The 14430-nt window shown below is 40.7% G+C and overlaps 1 protein-coding gene across 2 annotated transcripts in view; it reads left to right on the top strand.

Moving 5' to 3' along the window:
* LOC146332013 (proto-oncogene tyrosine-protein kinase Src-like) overlaps positions 1 to 14130 on the top strand; it is a 33880-nt gene extending 19750 nt beyond the window's left edge. For both annotated transcript variants that reach the window (XM_084738105.1, XM_084738113.1), the window contains 9 exons: positions 61 to 159; positions 451 to 554; positions 5381 to 5530; positions 5693 to 5848; positions 8131 to 8310; positions 8512 to 8588; positions 8680 to 8833; positions 8992 to 9123; positions 10043 to 14130. In XM_084738105.1, coding sequence (XP_084594231.1) covers positions 61 to 159; positions 451 to 554; positions 5381 to 5530; positions 5693 to 5848; positions 8131 to 8310; positions 8512 to 8588; positions 8680 to 8833; positions 8992 to 9123; positions 10043 to 10251 — 1261 coding nt within the window. In that variant the 3' untranslated portion in view covers positions 10252 to 14130. The remainder of the gene's footprint in view (positions 1 to 60; positions 160 to 450; positions 555 to 5380; positions 5531 to 5692; positions 5849 to 8130; positions 8311 to 8511; positions 8589 to 8679; positions 8834 to 8991; positions 9124 to 10042) is intronic.
* The last annotated feature ends 300 nt before the right edge of the window (positions 14131 to 14430 follow it).

The following is a 14430-nucleotide window of genomic DNA, read 5'->3' as shown; positions in this document are numbered from 1 at the left end:
TCCCTCTCTCTTGCTCTCTCTCTCCGTCTCTTTCTCTTTCTCTCTCTCTCTCTGTCACAGAGAAGGGGACTGGTGGCTCGCTCGCTCCCTGACGACCGGAGAGAGTGGTTATATCCCCAGCAACTATGTGGCTCCGTCCGACTCCATCCAAGCAGAAGAGTACATTATCCTCTCCTTGTATCACTCTTGCAGTTTATTTTTCCCCACAGAAATTTCAGGCATTTTTTTTTTCTTAGTCTTCAAAGCCTGAATGTAGCTTTATTCTGTCTGCTACAGTACATCTGCATCTGCATCTGCATCTACAAGAAAAGAGTATAGAGAGAATATTTTCCCATATACCGTACAGTACTGTCTTCTATATTTCCAGTCAAACAGTATTCCTGCCTGCCTGCTCCAGACGCTCAGTAGTAGCTTCTTACTGATCTCATTCTCTGTGGCCCACTTTGGCAGGTGGTATTTTGGGAAGATCACTCGACGTGACTCAGAGCGGCTCCTTTTGAACCTGCAGAACAGACGAGGAACCTTCCTGGTGAGGGAGAGCGAGACCACTAAAGGTGAGAGAGCAGACGTCTGCATCACACCCGCCATCCTCTGAGTCTGTTTATAATAACAGATCACATCTGGGTCTCTAAAGGCCATTTTGAGAAGTTTTGTACAGTCTGTACAAAACTTAAAATTTTTGTGCAGATTTATTTAATTTTACTATGACATTATTATTTTGATTATTGTCATTATAAGCCTTGAGGCCTGCATGCAGTAGGTGACTTGAGGGGAGCAAAATGACCAAAATGCATCCCCCATGTTGCCACCCACCATCGCACTCCTCCAGCATCAGAGAGTGTGTAGGAGCCAAGGGGTTGTTTAGTTAAATATGTTAGTCTCGTCTCGTCTGTCTGACTCATTGGGCTTCATGCAAGAACCATTTGTATAAACAGACTTGTTCTTAAGTGGTTTGGACGAGTGATTTAGGAGAACTCGTCACGTTTATCAGTTTTCTCGTGTTTTGAATTTTTCTCTTAAATACAAACACAATTTATGAGCGGTCCACACCGTTGTAAAAGTCATGTGCAATTTTTCAGCATTTTAATATAATTCTAAATTTACACATTTGCTGAATCTAACGTGGCACACTCATACAAGCCCTTTGCACAGAAAAAAAAATAAGAGAAACTAAGATAAGAATACAAAAATGTTTCTGCATGAGGACAATGTGGTCCTTTATCTGGTTGAGGTTTGTGCAAATAAGAATCTATGGCCCCAGCCACGACTCTGAAATACCAGTATTCTAACTATGAACCAAATGAGTCATTCTTGAGTTGGTTTTCTGTTGAATTCTGCCTGCATGTACAGCTGAAACATTTTATTGAGTTATCAGGGAGTCAACACAAAATTAATCTGCAATTAGTCACCTCCACAGAACCAGTGCAAAAACTCACTGGTTCAGTATAAATGTATCTTGGTTTTTCTCTGATTTGTATTAGTCTAATCTAGTCTATTTCCTGGACAAGACTAGTCTATATTAGATTAGTTTAGTTTAGATATTTAGTCAGACAAAATAAGCAGTTTTGTCTCAGCCTTGGCCTCAGAGACATTTTATTAGAAACTTTCACTACTTTATGCCATTTCAACAGATTGACAGATTAACCACCAGGTTTGTGTAAAGTCTTGAAAATTTGGAAAATGTTTCATTTTATCCGCTCTGTTTTCAGGGTTAGGAATATGCCTGAATTTAATATACCCTTGAATCCCTTGATTTTCTGACCCACAGCAGAGAGAGAGGGAGAAAGTGTGTGATCTTTTCCTGAAATACTGCTGGTTCTGTGGTGTTTGAATTTTTAATCTGTTGCCTTCAGTTCCATAGAAGCTTCAATTGACTTTTCTATAGATGCTTTTAGTGTGTTTTGGCTTTAATGTTAAATTGAGCAGGTCAGTATGCTCATCTGTCCCTTATGGACTTGGGTTTGTCATGTTATTATTTGACTTTTTTTATAATGCCGAATGGAGTGCCTTTGAGGGTTTCTGGTCAATCTTTGTCATTGGTTTTGGTTAATGTATTTTATTTAATAAAGTTACATTTGAATTGTATTTTGAACACTTGAAAAATATCCCTTTATGGTACATTTTGAGCCAATAAAAAATGTGTGATTAATGTGCGATTAATCGCGATTAAATATTTATCTATTGATTGACAGCACTAATTAAAATATAATGAGAAGAAGCTGAGAATTGCAGCATTACATTGTCCTGCAAAATGGCTGCAAACACATTTCAAACATAAGTTTTAAAATGACTAAAGATTGTACCCTAACATCAGACACAGCCTCTGCGTTGTGTTTTCTGACGCCGCACCACGGTGTGAGAAAATTCATGCCTTATCCGACAAAGTCCTGACTAGAAAACACATTTGATAAAACCAGAGCTTTTCGCAGGGTATTTAAAATGTGTGAAAAAAGGATGACACTTTCTCTGTGTCCCTGGAGTTTACTCGGCACAGCAAGTGTGATCTTACTTTGAATTAAGTGGATCTTCAGGGACTCAATTTGAAAGAGGTAGAACCTCGTAATTAAGTCATTTGTTAACTTTCTTACAGGCCTGTGGCTCTATATCTGGATCTCTGGGTTTGTGGCAAAGTTCAGCATCGTTTTCTGAAACTCTGCTGTCGGATGAAGTCCCAGTGACGTTGGTGGGCTCTTTAGGGGGTTGTTTTGGTGGAAGTGGGGAGAATGAAAGAGGAAAAGAGCACAGTGGAGTTGATCGGGGCTTGTGAATGGATAGGGGTGAATCACTCTGCCAGAACTAGGTCAGCCTAGGAGGGTGCTGGATTTCCCCCTGGCTATAAGTCTCTGTTCTTCCAACATACACACTCATAGACACACACTGAGAGAGGGAAGGAGAGGCATGAAGAGGGGGAAGAACAGCAAAAGGGGGAGACTTGTAGGAAAGGGGATGGATCAGGGAGGGTAGGAGGAGCCCTGGCAGGACGTGTGTTCGCCTCTGGGTGCGTCCTGTATTACATGTCAAATGAGAGGTTCATAGTGTGACACACAGGAGCCGAAACATGCCGCTCGTATGTTACATGAATCATGTCAGGCTGTTCATGATACATCTGATCATTTGTAAAAGGCTAGAAGCACACAAGTCGTAACCCACTTCAGATTCCTGAAAACAATCATCTCAGCTTTTATTAGAGGTGTTCGTACCCCTGATCTCACTCAGACAAGTGAAAAGAATTCTATAAAACGTGCTCAATTTTGTATTATAACACAGATGGTTCTGCTCGTTAGTTCAAGGCTGCTGTAAAATCCTCAATAAACACACACTTGTGGCCAAATTACATCAGTAGCACTGCTCCGAACAAATTGTTTCAAATTGTCACATTTTGTTGTGAATTCACTGTGTGGGCTTTGGTTATATGCCCTGACAGGCCTGACTGGGTGACTGTTTCAGGGTCCACTGCAGTAATCTAGTCTCTTCACTTCCTTTTCCCACATTGATGAGTGTGTTTTTGTTGTCTATAGTTACGATACACGTGTCGTATTCCACCATCCAATCAGTGTTTGCTGGGGTGAACGCTAGCTTTTGCCTCAGTCTTTTAGCATTAATGTTAAATCATGTACACAGTCGATGAGTAACTATCTAAGACGTACACATGTCATATATGGATACAGTGCTAAAATGGCACAGCTTAACAGGCGTAGCAAGAGTGACTAAGAAGGCAAGGCATAACGAAGGGTAAATTGCACATCCAAAAATGATCACTGCAGTCCAAATAGAGTTGGAGCCATAGACTGTATATTAAAGAAGTTGAAATCCTGTTTAATATACCATCCATGCTTGAAGCGAGTTGTTCCTCCCTGCTCTCTCCTCCCTGGACTCAGGGAAGCTCAGCCAGGCTGCAGGAACACTGCAGGAACACTGCAGGAACACTGCAGGAGCACAACACTGGTATTAGACAATAACAAGTCCTACACTGTAAGTTGACAAGCTGTTTATAACTGTCAGTTGTCTGTCGATGTGAAGTTAAGCCCATTATCCTGAAAATAAAAGCCCACTGTTTTGGAGTTGGAGCACACTCTTAGTTGGATTTAGCATGTTTCCTTTCCTTGATGGCATATCGTGGTTATTTTATGATTGACACCTCTAGGTCTGGTTTTGAAGAGGAAAGTAAAGACTCGTATTTTTAATTTAGGTTTTAATTGTTAATTGGGAGTAATGTTATTATCTTGTCTTATTGATTCATTTTATTGTTTAATTGTTGTAATTTTATTCCTTTCTATTATTATTATTCTTTGCTTGTTTTTATTTGTTTCCTGTGTGTTCATTTTTAAACTTTGCTATGTGAAGCACTCTGGGCTGCGTGTTTGTATGAAAGGTGCTATATAAATAAAGCTGAGTCGAGCTGTTCACAGTTTTCAGACCTGCTGTGCCGAGAAAATCTGACTATTGATTTTAAAACACGTACCAAAATGGAGTTAAGCCTGTGGTTTCAGCAGTTATGTTGGCTTATATGCAGGGCTTAACCATCACATCAATGATTCACCAGTCAGCTGGTCTCCTTTCATCCTTTTATCTCCATCCAATTTGGACAAACAACAACAGTGGCAATCGCAGGAACTCTCTAACAACGCCGCTTCGCTGTTCTGAAGTCCCTGTAAACTACGGCCTCTTGGGGCTCACTGCTGTATTGAATCAGTAGTGTGGTTTTAATAAATAATTTAGAAATCATTTACTTCAGGCTGTAGTATCTGTATCTGTGGTTCAGTATGGGTTGTTAACAGGTCAGCGGTCAAGCTGCTGGAATAGCACAGTGATGATCAGATACTTTGGGTGAATCCGCTGTCAGTTCAGTCAGTGTGTGGATAAAATCTTTGGGAAGTGTGTCTTTACGGCTCTAGAATTTCTCTCTGACGGAGGAAGAACAGTGAACATCAGTCAGCAAACCTCCAGATCAAAGAGGATTGATTTTTCATTTTCCTTTCACTGAGGAACAACCTCCCCTGTGGAGGTGAGGTTCACCAAGTCTGCTCAGCCTGTCGAATCACTACGTTAAACACATTTTTAAAAGATTGATTCCCGTTTGATTATTTTTGCTCTGATAATCTGCTGTTTTAATGGTTTGCGATGTAGTTTTCTGAAATGTGTCTCCACCAAACAAGCCAATAAATAATGTTTTACTCAATAAGTTCAGATTTACTTAGTAGTGGGCTGTGGTCAAGGACAGAAAGGCTTAGTTGAATTTCCAGGGCCCTTCAGGGGGCCAACAGGGACTTGCCCAGCACAGCTGCTAGGAAACTCCACAGAGCAGCTGTCACACAGGCCCAGATCTGCCTGGTTTTGTTGTTCTAACCTGTCTCTGTCTGTTGTTTTGTCTTGTTCACAGGGGCATATTGCCTGTCAGTGCTGGATTATGATAACACCAAAGGCCTGAATGTTAAACATTACAAGATCAGGAAGCTGGATAGCGGAGGTTTCTACATCACCTCCCGCACCCAGTTCACCAGCCTACAGCAGCTAGTCTTCCACTACCGCAGTGAGTGCTCTCACACACACACACACACACGCACACACACACACGCACGCACGCATGCACGCAAACACACACACACAGAGTAGCTGTGATAGTTAACCCTTTTCTAACAACACTGCTGCCCTCTATCTGCCCTTTCACTCTCACTACTCTTCCCTCTTTCAGAGCACTCTGATGGGCTGTGCCACGCTCTCACAGACGTGTGTCCCGTGGCCAAACCTCAGACCCAGGGACTGGCCAGGGACGCCTGGGAGATTCCCCGAGAGTCACTCCGCCTCGACCTTAAACTGGGCCAGGGCTGCTTTGGAGAGGTCTGGATGGGTAAGAAATGACACACACACACACACACACACACACACCCTTTTATCGGAATGGATTGATTTGCTCTCACATCCTGGCAGATAGACAGGTTATACATTAAAAATATGCAGTATATGAGGATCAGCTGCTCTTTTCTTGAAGTACAGTGATGAGGTGAATCCTGGTAAAAGCTGTTAGAGCTGGGATTTTTTATTAAAGGAATAGACTGACATTTTGAGAGACTTATTCGGTCCCTGGGAGAGAATTAGATGAGAGGATTGATACCAGTCTGATGTCTGTCCAGTAGATGTAAGGCTACAATCAGCAGACGCTTACACTGGCACAAATGCTTAAAATAGAGGGAAACGGCTAGCTTAGCTCTGTCCATCAGGCACAAAATCCACATACCAGCACCTCTAAGCGCACTAATTAACACATTATATCTAATTAGTTTATTCAGCACAAAAAACAAAGTGTTAAAACAACACTTTGGAGGGATATGTGCTGGACTATTTCTTTGCCTGCCGTAGTAACTCCCTGGAATCTCTGCTGGTTGCTTAGCAACTACTCAGTGCGACAACCACTCAGAGCCACGTCTGGCACATAACCCCCCCGCAGAGCAACAAACTTTCATTTTTACTCTTCACTTTTTGTACAGAATAAACAAATGAGTGATAATGAGTTAATGAGTGATCTTAGATTTGCTGGTAAGTGGATCTGGATGATGGGACAGAGTCAGGATAGCTGTTTCCCCCATCTTTATGCTAAGCTAAGGTGACATCAATCCCTAACTGAAAGGATGCAAAGGAGCGGCAGCAACAAAATCAGTTTGATTGCATTGTTTTCTGTTGGAATGTCCCAGCTGGGTGCATGGTTTGTGCTTTTGAACCTTGTCACACCCCGTTTCTCCATGTTCCTGTCACTTGTGATAAAAGGGCTGTAAAACAGTTGATTCACAAAGATGAAATGAAGAGTTACATATATATAATACGTCCTCATTTAACTACAAGAATCTGTCTTAAGGGATAATCAACGAGTAGATGTGTGTTAAACAGTTTGAAGGCAAGATGTGGAGGCGAAGAACCACCCCACACAAACCAAACCTGCAAGTCAAAATGAAATAAAATGAAATTAAAGAATTCCCAGATTTTTTGGTGAAAGTGTTGCAATCAAAATCGAAAGATGAACCAAGATGTTACCGTTGTCATGACAAAAAATAGTTCTAGTCCCTTTTACAAACAAACTCAGCTGGTTTGCTGCAGTTGATAATGAGTAACACCCCTTCCTAACTAGAAGTGAAGCAAGTGAACAACTGTTCACATATACAAGCGATGTCACAGCAGCACCTTTGAGATTCCTCCCTCTGCAGAGTAAATTAGGTGTCTGGGTTATTTATTCATAGCTAACGAAATTTTTTTTAAATCAGCCTTGTTATATAGTTGGAAGACAGTTTACCAACTTGCAAAAGTTCCCTTTTTTCCTTCCAAACCCCGTCCTTTTTAAGGATATTTCTATAAAAAGGCTGCTGTGGATCACATAAAAGGTGTCACTTCTTCTCAAACTTGTTAATTAGTCTCTTGTCCTCCCTTTCGACTGCTTAGATCAGGGGAAACAGCAACATCAAAGATGTCACATTGATTTTAACTAGATAAAAAAGGTTGGAGGTGTGTGAAATTTCGCCGAGAGCCAAGGCAGAAATTTTTCAAACAAGCGACACATCGCTCAGATTTTTTGTTGACACATAGATCAGGTTAGCACGTCCTGATTTAAGAATGCTGAAGCAGTCAGCTATTCGCTCACCCACTTGTTCGCATCACCTCCAGTAAGGATGTAGCATGAGCTTTGACAGCTGTGCTCTTTAATATGTCTTTTACATGCTGTTGGTTGTGTTTGCAGTTTTCAGTACAGAATCTTCTAAATATCACAATATAAAACATCTGTTTTATGTTAGGAAGATGGGGTGTACTCACCCATCTTTACCATGAGTCCCTTTGTCTTTAGTCTGATCTTAAGCGCACAGCTGATAGGTACATGGTTCTATTACATGATGTAACAGAAGAACATATTTAACAAATCCAATGTGGACAGAGAGCATCAGGCATGACACGACAGTGGGACCCTCACATCCAGTTAGGACATGTTATAACCTGCTGCTAATTGTATGAACGGACAGATATGAGTGGCACTGATCTTTTCATCTTGCTCTTGGCAAGAAAACAGATAAGCATATTTCCCAAAATGTCAAACTATTTCTTTATTTAAATCACGTCATGAAGAGCAGTAATACAATATTGTTGTTGCAGGTACATGGAACGGTACAACACGGGTAGCCATTAAGACCTTGAAGCCTGGCACCATGTCTCCAGAGGCCTTTCTTCAGGAAGCACAGGTCATGAAGAAGCTGAGGCACGAGAAGCTTGTCCAGCTGTATGCTGTCGTATCTGAGGAACCCATCTACATCGTGACAGAATATATGAGCCAAGGTAATACGGGATATTACAGACTGTAAGAAGTTCTGGACATCAAACTTCAGTTCTTTTTTGGTAGGGACTTTAATGCTCCTGTTGCACAGAGTAATAATAGTGACCTATAAATGACTTATGCTCTAAAGTTCAAACATATAATGGACAATTGATTTGATTCATTATCTACAATCCTAAACTCTTCTCACCCTGCACTCACAGGTAGCTTACTGGACTTCCTGAAAGGGGAAGCAGGAAAGATGCTTCGTCTGCCTCAGCTCGTAGACATGGCCGCTCAGGTAAAATTACTTACAGTTCAGGCACACTTAAAGCTAAACTATATTTGTATTTATTATATAATCCCTGTCCTCTCTGCGTCACTTCCTCCAGATTGCTGCAGGCATGGCCTACGTGGAGAGGATGAACTACGTCCACAGAGATCTGCGAGCTGCCAATATCCTGGTGGGAGACAGCCTGGTGTGTAAAGTGGCCGACTTCGGTTTGGCAAGACTCATCGAAGACAACGAGTATACTGCGAGACAGGGTGAGTCCACACTTCGTCTTTTCACTACAGTTTATTGTAATTATTTTCATTTTTATTATGATGTTGGTGCTGTAATTTTAAAAGGAGCTACACAGATAAGTATAGATTTGAAGAAATATGTTTGAATTTTACTCACTCCTAACTGTTTGGTTCCATAGGAGCAAAGTTCCCAATCAAGTGGACGGCACCGGAGGCAGCTCTGTACGGTCGTTTCACCATCAAATCAGATGTGTGGTCCTTTGGTGTGCTGCTCACAGAGCTGGCAACCAAAGGCAGAGTTCCCTATCCAGGTAAAGACTCCACCAACCAACCAAACTCACACAGGCCTTTTCAACCGCATCCAAAAATCACAAAAAAAACCCTCCAAAACACTCAAAACAATTAAAATACCTTTATTCTCACTCCATGGTCATAATGACCTTTAAACAAACTCTGGCGCCTTCCAGCATCCCTGACAAAGGTTTGTTTGCCATTTTAATGTATCAACATATTTGAGTTTTGGACTGTTGGACAGACAATACAAGCTATTTTAGGACATAATCTTGGGCATTTTCCACTGACTTTTTCTGACCACCTAAAAAGAAAGCAAATTAAGAAAGTATGAAGATAATGGATAATCGATAATAGTAGTTGCAGCCCTATCAATAATAAAACTATAGAATGGATTAATGATGGAGAAGAATGTATGAATACAAAGGAGTTGACCATTTAGTCTCAGGGATTCTGGATCAGAAATTTGACACCTCTCTTATCTTTTTGTACTGCAGAAATATTCCTAAAGGTATCAAACACACACACACCTCTTGAAGATTTTCATGTCCAAAAGTGAAAAAGATAAATAAATAAAAATGCTGGCTCCAGAGAAACTGTGGCACCATCACCCTTTTTATCAGCATAATCAACATATTTATTTTATTTATTTTTAAGTTTGTCATATATACATATATCAACAAAAAAGAAATATACACGTTAAACATCATGCACTGATTTCCACAACAAATATTTTTGATGTTTATGCTCTGCAAAAAGATCACATCATCCATCAGATTTACTTTATCAAAATTCTGAGGGTTATTTGTTTTTTGTTTTAAGCTCTCGAATTGTTTCCACCCAGTTTAAGCATCAAAGCTGGGAGATTGTGCTCAGTCTCTACTGATTGAAGCGTTTAAAGAATCTCTCTTAAATCTAACTTCCTGTTTGTCTCGGTAGGTATGGTTAACCGTGAGGTGCTCGACCAGGTGGAGCGCGGCTACAGGATGCCATGCCCGGCCGAGTGTCCCAGCTCACTGCACGAGCTCATGCTCTCCTGCTGGAGGAAGGACCCAGAGGAGAGGCCGACGTTTGAGTACCTGCAGGGCTTCCTAGAGGACTACTTCACCTCCACAGAACCCCAGTATCAGCCTGGGGAGAACCTATAGAACCACACACTGAACCGAACCTAAGGGGGGGAGAACCTCGACATAGAACGATCTGCACTAACCGACCTCAGAGGAGCACCTGCGGGAGGATCTGAGCCTGTGAAACTCAACCTGGGAGGAACTTGAGATTCTTCTGTGGAAGCAGAACCGAGACAGAAACCTGCAGAGGTCCCATCATGTGCCATAAATAAACTGCTACAGAAGAACCTGGAGAACCTCCTTTCTGCAAGCACTCACTGTTTCACACTAAAGGTTTTCCTGCAGAAGCGAGGTTCCAGACTGTGAAGGAGAACTCCTGCTGGACGGACTCTGGCTCTGATTGGATTTGGGGGGACTACACTTTGTGGGTTTTTGAGAGGTGCGACTGCTGTGGGAGGAACCGAATCAGGATCTAGAGACAGAGCGGAGCGAGAGGGGAAAAGAACAAAGCTCCCGTGGAAGAGAGAAGGTCAAGGGAGGATATTTCAATCAGACATGAGCTGTTTAGCCTCCCTCTTTCCCTCTTCTGTCGTTGTCTCTTTTACCCTCGTCTGGTACCTTCTCCGCCCACAGAAGAGCACTGCCACTGTGGCTCAGGTGCCAAAGGAAAGTCTGTCTCTTCTTCATGTCCCTTCTGCCTCTTCTTCCTCTATTTCTGTCTGACTTTCAGTATCTCTCTCCAGTTTTCTCAAGTGCTGCTTCTTCAAAGTGTCTCCAAATAACTCAGCTCTGGAACTCTACTTTGCATCTTTATTTATGTTTACTCGGACAATCTGCGTCCTGTGGTTTGAGATTTTGTTGAGTGGTGGACGGAGGCTCCCGATTTTTCTTTTATTTTTTCTGTGATTATCAATAGGCAAGGTTGTTAGAACCACTATCACGGTAGTGCCAGGGTAAACGTACTCAACAGGCAGGTTCTGTAACTGAAAATTAGGTAAACTGAATAAAAATTGAGGCCTTTCTCTCCTGTTTAATCCTCCTGTGTTTCTTCACGCTGGATCCAACCTCGATGATTAATTAAAACTGATTTTGATGCAGGTAATGTTTGATCGCTTGTTGTTTTGACTGACCTTGATGTTTAACTGGAAAGTTACATTGAAAATAATCAGCGCAGTTATGGTGGCACTAAAGAGCAGTTTTAGCAGTTTATCAGCTCATTTCCTCAGAGGCATAAACGGGGTCATCAGACATTTATGTGACCTACTAAGAGGCTGATATGGCTAACAAACTAATCATATTACTGTTTAATATCCAACTCAGCTCAAGATGTGAAAACCCCACGTTGTTGTGTGCCGAACAAATCACATTTCTTTATTGCTGTCCATGTATATACTGTTTTATTATCAAGGGGGTGATTGCTCGGGGTTTTTAGTTCTTAAAGGGATAGTTGGGAGTATTTGAAGTGGGGGTGTATGAGGTACTTATCCGTAGTGGGTGTTTCACCTACAGCAGATGATGGTCAGCACAGCACCAGTTTGGAGAAGTGGACAGGAGTACCGGTGAAAGAAGTGAAGTGATGAACAGCTGTTGACAGAGTCGGCAGGAAAATGTTTTAGCCACACACACAAAAAGATCCAATATCAGTTAAAGTCTACACAAGTTTTTTTGTAAACACTGTTTATTAGTTTTCTTTTATCAGTACAAATAAGAATAACAAACAATATTACATCTTTCCACACCACACTTTCCCAGATACTTCCCATTAACACAAAAACAAAACATGAACAATAATGTATAACAGTACCAAGAAAATACCCAAACAAAAAAACAAAAATAAATGATAATTAAAAAAAAAAATTAGGTAGATATACACTACATTTACAATATTTTTGCTGCTTTGATTTGCCATCAGACAGCCTCTTTCTACAGGGAAACTGTTACATAAGCCAAATATCACTCTCTTCAAACCAACCAAACTCCATAGGTGAAAATAGGCGTTTTACCTCGCAGGACACTGGAGTTGCTGGGCTCCTGCTGCCTCCATCTGTTAGATTCTTTGTGTTATTGTGTGACTTTGGTGATTTAAATGGTTAGTTTGGACTCCCCAAAGTCACATAATTACACGGACAGAGTAACATATAAAGGCAGTGGTAGACTAGCAACTCCTGTGTCCTGCGAGGTAAAATTAATATTTTTTTCAAATGGATTCTGGTTGATTGAGAAAAAGTTATGTTTGGCTTATATCAGTGGATACACGTCTGAAAAGGCTGTTTGATGGCAATGTAAGGCAGTGAAAATATTCCAAACAGAGTACACTTTTTTTTTTAATTGGCTAAAATATGTTTTGCTGTCGACTGTATCCACAGCAAACACTGTTTAGCTTCTGTGCTGGTGCTCCTCTGCTGCTTCTCCAAACTGGGGGCATGTCGAACACCATCTACTTGTAGGGAATACACTGACTATCGAAAGGTACCTCAAGCAACCCCACTTAAAAAAAATCCAAGGTATCTCATTAAACTGTTCACTTAACAAGTTCCAATAAAACTGCACCATTTCCCCCAGCGAGCCTAATGTTGGTGAGTAAACAGGACAGATAAAGCTGTCACTGTTTACTGAAGGATTCATTCACTTCACCGCTGTTGTGTCCATAAAAATATGCAACCAGGTGGCCCTAATGAAACTGTAAAACTCTGATCAGGTAACTCTAATAAAACTGTGTTTATGACTATGAGAGTTGATTTTAAAAACCAGTTAGCATGCTTTTGTGCCGTTCTTCTCTTGACCATTGGCTGGGTTTGTATTTATACTGTACTGTACATCAAACACGTGTATGTTTACTTTACTCAAGGTTCAGGTGAGGCGAGTGGATCATTAACAAGACTTCTGAACATTTGTGCCATCAACATATAATTAATTTTTTTTAATATCTTAATACCCACTGCTGTCATACTGTACATACTGTAGCTCTCTAGAGTTGGTTTTTGTATCATGTAAGCCACTTTCAAATGGCAGGTATTTATGTTGAGTGTCACACATTTCACAGTGGTTTAGTTTAGTCGATGCAGCAACAGTAGGTATAAAGTTAGAGATTGTTGCCAGCTAATACTATTAAACCAGTAATCAAAATATGAGCCATGCAGCCATTAAAGAGAGATGGTCCGTGCCCACTAAAACCATGATGATGATGATGAATCCTGGTGGCTAACTTAATCAATAATGTGGACAATTCTGAAACCGCAATGAAAAGTGAGATTGGGTTGTGATATGAAATGAAAAATGAGGTCAAAGATGTAAATAGTATCTTAAACAAATGACTGTGACTATCATGTAATTTGTTTTTGTGTAGTTTTTCTTTTATTGCTCTTCCATGTTGAGGTTTTTACAGTGACGCACGCCTGCTCCCAAAATGTTTTAACAATAAGATGCTACTGTAAAAAATGGGGCTTAAGGAATGTTTTTTTTTTTTTTTTAATATTGGACTGAATATAAAATCATATCTGCAAATGACAATTTTAAATTGGGCTTGAAATATCTATATATATATATGTATTTCCGAGAACATATTATCAGTGCTTTCCTCTTTTAGATTGGGAAATACCCTGTTTGTTCTGACGCACTGAACCGCCTGTAAGTCACTGGGACAATGTGGAAGTTGATGGGCTCATGACGAGGATGAGTAACGCCAAGGTCTGATTGGATTTTCTGTGTCTCGGGTCATTTTTTTATGTTTTATTTTTTTTATGAATCTATGCAGTTTCGGTCTGGCATTCCTGCAACTTCATGGCCATTTTGTTCTAAAGTCGAAAAGAAACGATCATAAACAGAAGGTGTGAGCATTTTGTAAAGGACTTCTTCTTTTGTCTTTTTGTTTCCGATGTAACAGGATTGAAATGGGTATCGTGCCACTTTATGTTGATCTTTAAATGTGCAATAAATTATATTTCAAATGTGTTTTGATAAGAGTGTGTGCTGGTGTGTGTGCTGTCCTTAGACCTGGAAACATCATGCCACTCGGGCGTGGTGAGTAACTTCTTAATAATAAAGTGATGAGCGTGTTGCACCACAAGCCGAATGTTTAGAGAAGTGAGTAAAACTGAGCATGTGATGTGAAGGTCATCAGTTTTTCTGTGACATTTAGGCAAAGTAGTGAGAATTTCACAGAAAAGGAAATTTATGTTCTCACTGCTGAAAATTTGCATTTGAAAAATTGCTTCAGTTGAAGTCAGACAGTCAGAATAAAAACTTGAAATAAGCTGAAGA

This window comes from Lutjanus erythropterus, chromosome 2 (genome assembly GCF_056507025.1).
Source record: "Lutjanus erythropterus isolate fLutEry1 chromosome 2, fLutEry1.hap2, whole genome shotgun sequence".
Lineage (NCBI taxonomy): Eukaryota > Metazoa > Chordata > Actinopteri > Lutjaniformes > Lutjanidae > Lutjanus > Lutjanus erythropterus.
The sequence above is the reverse complement of the archived record's forward strand: the minus strand, read 5'-3'. Positions and strand labels throughout refer to the sequence as shown.